Genomic DNA, 8,080 nt, shown 5'->3' on the forward strand with positions numbered 1-8,080 from the left:
AGCAACCTCCAACTCCTGGGCTCAAGCGAGTCTCCTGCCTCCGCCTCCCAAGTAGCTGGGACCATAGGCGCCCGCCACAACGCCCGGCTATTTTTTGATCACAGCCGTCGTTGTTTAGCGGGTCCGGGCTGGGGATTCGAACCTGCCACCTTAGGTGTACGTGGCTGGCGCCTTAGCCGGTTGAACTATAGGTGCCGGGCCTGCCCTGCCATTTTTTAAAGATGGGGTCTCGCACTCCTGACCTCAAGCAATCCACGCCCACCCAGGCCTTTCAGAGCTTTAGCCACTGAGCCAGGCCCTGGAATTTGTATTTCTCACAAGTTCCTAGATGAAACTGATGCTGCTTGTCTGGAAACCAAACATTAGGAATCACTGATCTCATCATCAGTTAGGATAAGCACGGTACCTCATGCCTGTAATCCTAACACTCTGGAAAGGTGAGGCAGATGGACTGCTTGAGTTCAGAGTTCAAGACGAGTCTGAACAAGAGTGAAACCCTGTCTCTACTAAAAACAGACAACCTAGTGAGGTATAGAAATAAAAGCCTATAATCCCAGCTACTCAGGAAGCTAAGGCAAGACAGTTTGAGTCCAGGACTTTGAGGTCGCAGTGAGCTAGATGCCACTGCATTCTAGAGGGAAAAAAGGACAAACATGAACAGACATTTTCAAAAGACATACAAATGACCAATAGATAAATGCTTGATGTCACTGATCAGAGAAATGCAAATCTTAACTACAATGATAGTAGTTTAACCTCATCCCAGTTAAAATGGCCTTTAAAGTGGGGGGGGGGGCAGCACCTGTAGTTCAAGGAGTAGGGTGCCAGCCCCATATACCAGAGGTGGTAGGTTCAAACCTGGCCCTGGCCAAAAACTGCAAGAAAGAAAAAAAAAAAAAAAGATACCTTTCATATACTTCATTGGTATTGCACAAATGCTTTATTTTTGGTCCATGTTAGATTGGAAAAAAACTGCAGTTCAAGCCTGTGTTATTCAAGGGTCAATAAGACAATGAGAGAATCTAGAAGTTATGATGGATCTTTAAAATCCTGTTCTATTTGAACACACATTTTGTCACCCTCGGTGAAGTGCCATGGCATCTCACAGCTTACAAGCAACCTCCAACTCCTGGGCTTGGGCGATTTTCTTGCCTCAGCCTCCCAAGTAGCTGGGACTACAAGTGCCTGCCACACCACCTGGCTATTTTTTTGTTGGTTGGGCTGGGTCCGGGTTTCAACTCACCACCCTCGGTATATGGGGCTAGTGTCCTACTCATTTCCTTAATGCCATAGTTCAATAGGTTGGCAGAAAGCAAATAAATCAGAAACGTTTTTTTCCCCCCAAGAGTGAAATAATATAAGGGCTTTTTGGCTAAGATTTCTCCCCTAAAGCTAGGAACTACACATCAGTCATGATGGTGCCTTTAGTGTGCTCCAGAAAAAGGAGACGAAGTTATTACTATTAGCTAAGATTTTGAAAAAATTATTCCCTTAACAGGGTCAGAACCTAAGCCATACAAGCTATAGTATAGTGTTTAACAGTAGAACGTCTAATGTTCCAGGACTCACAGCCCTTGGAAAGAAGAAAGATTTCAGCTCGGCACCTGTGGCTCAAGTGGCTAAGGCGCCAGCCACATACACCTAAGGTGGCGGTTCGAATCCAGCCTGGGCCTGCCAAACAACAACGGCTGCAACCAAAAAAAAACAGCTGGGCGTTGTGGCGGGCGCCTGTGGTCCCAGCTACTTGGGAGGCTGAGGCAGGAGATGTGCTTGAGCCCAGGAGTTGGAGGTTGCTGTGAGTTGGGATGCCTCAGCACTCTACCCAGAGGGAGAGCTTGAGGCTCTGTCTCAAAAAAAAAAAAGAAAGAAATTAAAGAAAAAGAAAGGTTTCCCAATTGCATTAAAAAAAAAAAAAAAAAGATTTTGACTGTCTGAGAGCCATACACTTAACAAGAGAAGGAAAAATGTTTTCCTTCTGAATCCCAACATAAAATATGGATATCTATTACTGTATTCCCGATGAATCAAGTGTTTGGTCCAGTTTGTTTGTGCCCCCCAACCTAGCCTGTGAGCTCCCTAAACATAAGAATCACCTTAAGGTGATAATCTTTGTAACCCCCAGCACTTTAACAAAGGTTTGGAATATCTGACATTAACAAATGCTAAAACACAAACATGTCTATGCTGACAAACACAGAAGCTATTGAGAGAATGAAAACTGCCAAGATGCAGAAGCTCAAAGATTTAGGAGGACAACACATTTAGTTTATTTCAATCAAATCACAACACTTTCTTTCCAACTGCTGCAAAGTGCATCTACAGTTTACTATTACAGATCCACTTTAAGAAGGTTCCCTGTGACATTTACAGCAAGCCTCTTTTTCAAACAGAGGAATAATCCCAAATTCCTCAGATAAAAATAAAAACTCCAGTCCAGTAAATGGTACGTACATCGAATTACAGTAAGCCAGACACTTCAAAGGACACCCAAGGAGTCTTCCAACAGTTTATTAGAAAGTATGTAGACATTTAAAAAAATCCCCACTGTCATCAACATAAATTGAGGTTTTCAGCCCTTGGTATAAGCTGAATAAAAAAGGAAAAGAAATAAAAAATCCAATAGTGTATTAACATTTTTTCACTCATTTGCCATACTGACAGTGCAAATACAAATCTGATCTAAATGTACAGATTCTCAAGCAACAATGTACAGCTTTCTTTGTCCTCCATGCTAAAAGATGTAAAAGCTTAAGGGCCAAACAATACCAAATGTATAGGCTTCAAAAACCATCTAAGTTAGGGCATTCACTAGTTTTGCTAAGATACATCTGGAACACTGACAAGTGATCACTTAACATACAATAATGTGAAGTAAATTTTTTGAAAAATAAACTTTAGTGGAACAATCCTGAAGGATAAACCAGAGGAAAAGCAGGTTACCAGTTTAAGATGTCAGCCAATTTGTTTCGGCCACTTTTAAGTCCATGTCCTAAAAATCTAAATTTAAATTACCTTTCCCTAAGCTGAAAACTTCCTATCATGTCAGTTATCTATGTTATGAAGAAAAGGAGACTTAGGTGAAACGTTTTTATTTATCACAACTGCTGTTATCAATTGCCTAGGACCTCAACAGCTTCATGGAAGTCTGGGAAATGTTCATGCATAAGGTTATTGCCTTAGCTGATTAAAATTGCCCCATACAATGGTACATATCAACCCTTAAAGAAGCCTTTAAAAAACAAACAGGTTGAAAAATGGGTTAAAGGAGGCAAATACAGCATCTGCCTTTAGAGCTATCAACTCAGGAATTGTCTCAATTATGAAATCTTGCAGAGAAGTTATTTGTCTTTCTCAAAATCCGGGTGATGACAATAATTCTTACTCCAGATCTGGCATTTCTGAAAGGATTTTAAAAACGTTAGTATGAAACACAAGGGAATAATTTACCAATTCATATAGGAAAAGCAGCCAAAAATATAAATAAATAATTTTCTAATCAATTAACTGTTGCTTGTCTGACTATATCAAATCATTCACATTTATGTTTTGGCTATTTGAGGTCATAAAGAACTTTGTTCCATGAATTGTCAACAAGTTAACATCTCTATTATAGAGTTTGGTAATTGATATGAAACATCACTGTGTAAACATACTTTTTATATACACTTACTTTCATCATCACTGTCTTGTGAATCCTGCAGAAGGGGAAATAAAATAAAAAGTTATCAAGTTGATCAAACATTCTGCTAACTGAACAGTTTACCTTAAAAAGCTGAAGCACTGTATTTTTGACTAATGCAGCAAAGGTATGTAGTTATATCAAGCCTAGGAATTTAATTATCAGAGTTAAGACCAGGTTTACTTAAGGTGAATGGATGTACAGCCGAGGATCTATCATCCTGGAAGAACTGGTGTGTACCTTTTTGGTGAGAAACTAGCCCACCCTTTCACAATCCATGCCTAAATTGTCTTCTCAATGGACATTCAAAAGAGGGAAAAAAATGATTCACTATAAAGAAACAATGATTCACTATAAAGACCAATGGACTAACAGAAGACAATGAACTCTGATCCTGTTACTCTAAATATTTTCCAAACTGCTTTAAAGGTAATTTTCTGAGAGATGGTAATGGGATACCAGAAGGGGGGATGCTGAGAAAGTGGTTTAGTATATTCTCCTCTTCTCAAAGACTTGCAATGTTTCACCTGTTTGTTATTCTAACCAATCCTGCTATAAAACCTATTTAGCTTAATCAAAATAAGCTCTAAACTAACTCCAATTGAATAGGTGTACGTCTCTATGGAATGATTCTTTTGAAATCTGGTCCCTTTAGGAATGGTCCATGGAACACCAGTTCCCTAGTAGGTATCCATCCCTCAAAAATGCGCACATTTAAAAAATTGCTTTTCCTTTTATTTTTTAGAAAAAAACAAGTGGTAAAAACCCCCAGCAGTCTCCAATCTATATAAAACAACCTAATAAATACATTGTTTCTTACTATTAAAGTAAACAGAAAAAAAGAATTTATAGACTTACATCATCTGCTCCATCTACTTCTGGTAAATCTACATCCTCATCACCACCCATGTTGTTCATCATCTATTTGAAGTGTAAAAATTAGTTTTAAAAATGATGTTAAATTAGGCCCTAATTATTAGGTTGCAAGCTCCAGAATAAACCTTAAGTCTGTCACAGATTTCCACAAATGAAAAATGCAAAATAAACTAAAGCACCTTCACTTCTGGAAAAGGTAAATTATAGGTTATTAAACAAATTCCTGAAAACCTGTAGGAAAGTTAAGACTAAGTTTTCTTTAAAGAAAAGTAAAGTTATTAAAATTCACCCACCAAGACACCTATGTACAACAGAGAAATTAAAATCGCAATTCTGAATAGTGATTACCCTTGGTAGGTAAGGAATAGAATGGACTTCATCGTGGTTGTAAAACTTTGTGTCTTAAGCTAGGTGCCATGTGTGCTATGGTATTCTCATTGTGCTTTTAAATAATGTGAAGAAGCAGTAAATGATTTAAAATAAAGACCCCCAGGCTGATTTTGATTACATAAAAGGCCTACAAATGGAAGGCTGAACAGCAGTTAACTCTGAAGTTAAAAACCCCGAATAAGCATAATTCTTAGAAGAGGTACAGACTGTGCGAAATACCTTTGAATACTTATAATAATCTGGGATCGACAATAAAGCATGCTTACATGAAGTGCTAATTTCTCATATAGTCTTTATTTTTTTCCCTAAGACTATGGTGAAACAGCATAGTTGTTTACATTCACAGAAGCAGCATATTATTTGAAGAGATACAAGTAACCAGACTGAACAACTATCATTAGATGGGGAGGGACTTATCTCTACAAATTAAAACCATTTTGTAAAGTTTACATATTAGAAATAATTTACATTATTTATGTTACATGTATAACATAAAAAAAGACTAAAATATGATTACCCAGATTTCAGAATTGGAAGAAGCCTTAAATATTAACTAGTTACAAGTGGAATGTGTTCAGCCTTAAAATGAATGTAACATTATTCAACCTTAAAAAAGAAGGATAATACTGCCTCATGCAACAATATGGATGAACTTGGGAGGATATGAAGTGAAATGAGCCAAAGGACAGATACTGCCACGATTCCACTTATGTATCTAAAATAGTCAAATGGCAGTTGCAAGGAGCTAGGGATGGGGGGCAGGAGGGGGGGAAATGGGGAATTGCTACTGTTCCAACAAGTACGAAGTTCCAGTTATACAAAACGAATAGTTCCAGAGTTGTGCTGCACAGTATTATGCATATAGTTTAATAATACTGTACTACCATGTAGTTAAAAATGCATTAAAAGGGTAGAACTCGTGTTAGGTGCTCTTACCTCAATTAAAAATAAAACAAACAAACAAAAAAAAACTACTCTGGGAGCCCAAGGTGGGTGGATGGCCTGAGCTTGGGAGTTCGCAACTAGTCTTAGCAAATTTGAGACTCAGTCTCTACTAAAAATAGAAAAACTAGCTGGGCATCATGGTGGGTATCTGCACTCCCAGCCACTCAGGAGGCTGAAGCAAGAGGATCCTTGAGCCCAGGAGCTTAGGTTGCTGTGAGGTACGACAGTGTACTCTACTTAGGGAGACAGATCGCGACTGCCTTAAAAAAAAAAAAATAAGAAAAGAAAAAAGAAAAAAGGTAATACTTCTGTCAAGTTTATTTGAACAGGAAAAATGCTCACTACGTGCTAAGGATACAATAGAGAAATTCAAGAGGTAAAACAAAAACAAAGCAATAACTATAGCTAAGGAAATAGCACGGTTGAGAAGAATCACACGAATATAGTATCTTCCCTATCCGCTAAAGATGCTAAAGCCATGCGAAGAAATGTTAACCAAATAGTTGCATACATGAAACTGTAAACTTTTTAGTTCTAAAAGATGAAATACAAATAGTCTAATTAAAATTTTCAAATGGCAATGAGAATTGGATTTCCGAGTAGACAGTCAGCTTACTATCTGATGTTCTCATTTCTACTTAGCTTTATTCCAGTACATTTGATAAGATCTACACTGTCTACAGGGAGATCAATCATTTTATCCAAGGCCATAGTAAAATACATTTGGGTGATACCTTAGAAAATAGGCTTGATTGGGTGGTGCCTGTGGCTCAAAAGGGTAGGGCACCGGTCTCATATGCCGAAGGTGGTGGGTTCAAACCCAGCTCCAGCCAAAAAAAAAAAAAAAAAAAAAGAAAAGAAAATAGGCTTGATGAAACTGCATACCTCAGGATGGATTTCTCACCATGATTCGTGCATTTAAAAGTTTACATATATTATATGGCTCTCAAATGGAAGCCAACTACTGCAAAATCTGTTTTAACGCTGAAATAAAACTAGCTGTATTGGACTAATTAACTGCATAGTTTTTTTTTTTTTTTAAAGAGACAGAGTCTCACTTTATTGCCCTCGGTAGAGTGCCATGGTGTCACAGCTCATAGCAACCTCCAACTCCTGGGCTTAGGCGATTCTCTTGCCTCAGCCTCCCGAGCAGCTGGGACTACAGGCACCTGCCACAACGCCTGGCAAAAAAATGGTCCTAAAAATAAAATAATATCATCACAAAGACCACTAGGTGCTTAAAACCAAATTGAATTAACGATACAGAAATGTACTATGTATACATGGGGGAAAGGGATGCATTTGAAGAACTTACCTCAGAGAAACGATCAAAATTAGACATGTCTTCATCTGAATCATCTTCCCAGTCCTTCCAATTATTGAAGTCCACACTAAGCCAATTAAGCTATAGATCAATACAAATACCACTCTACGATTAGGCAAATTTGCACTTGGCATGCAACAAAGACTACTTTTTCTTTAAGGTACATGTTTCTTGCCTGGGTGCAGTGGCTCAGGCCTATAATCTTAGCACTTTGGAGGCCAAGGAGGTGGACTGTTTGAGATCAGGAGTTTAAGACAAGCTCAAGCAACAGAGCCCCATCTCTACCAAGAAATAGAAAAACTAGCTGGGTGTTGTGGCACTGGTCTGTTGTCCCAGGTAATTAGGAGGCTGAGAGGATCTCTTGAGAGCACAAGATTGAGGTTGCTGTAAGCTATGACGCCACAGTACTCTAACCAGGATGACAGAGTGAGACTGTCTCAGCTGTCCCCTGGGTAGAGTGCTGTAGCATCACAGCTCACAGGAACCTCCAACTCCCGGGCTCAAGTGCATCTCCTGCCTCAGCCTCCCAAGTAGCTGGGACAACAGGCACCCACAACAAGGCCTGGTTATTTTTTGGTTGCAGCTGTCGTTGTTTGGCAAGCCTGGGCTGGATTAGAACCTGCCAACTTGGGTGTACATGGCTGGCGCCTTAGCCACTTGAGCCACAGGTGCTGAGCCCTGTTCCATTTCTGACCTGGGCTATTTCACCCCTCCTTAGGCAAACTGTGGGGCCCCCCTCTCTTAATAGGGCAGTATCAAACTTAGTCCGAACACGACCAATTACCATAGCACACTGCAGCCCCAAACCCAGAGTCAAGCACTGCTCCAGCCTCAAGTAGCTAGGACTACAGGTAGGCACCAGGGCA

At 39.4% G+C, this 8,080-nt stretch overlaps 1 protein-coding gene across 1 annotated transcript in view; it reads right to left on the reverse strand.

Annotated features, from left to right (window-relative positions):
- Positions 1-2,243: 2,243 nt before the first annotated feature.
- Positions 2,244-8,080, reverse strand: part of PTGES3 (prostaglandin E synthase 3) — a 27,753-nt gene continuing 21,916 nt past the window's right edge. The window contains exons 5-8 of the mRNA XM_003790536.2: positions 7,206-7,295; positions 4,538-4,600; positions 3,671-3,695; positions 2,244-3,398 (exon numbers count right to left, since the gene is read on the reverse strand). Coding sequence (XP_003790584.1) covers positions 3,379-3,398; positions 3,671-3,695; positions 4,538-4,600; positions 7,206-7,295 — 198 coding nt within the window. The 3' untranslated portion in view covers positions 2,244-3,378. The remainder of the gene's footprint in view (positions 3,399-3,670; positions 3,696-4,537; positions 4,601-7,205; positions 7,296-8,080) is intronic.

This window comes from Otolemur garnettii, unplaced genomic scaffold (genome assembly GCF_000181295.1).
Source record: "Otolemur garnettii isolate 467f Iridium unplaced genomic scaffold, OtoGar3 scaffold00043, whole genome shotgun sequence".
NCBI lineage: Eukaryota > Metazoa > Chordata > Mammalia > Primates > Galagidae > Otolemur > Otolemur garnettii.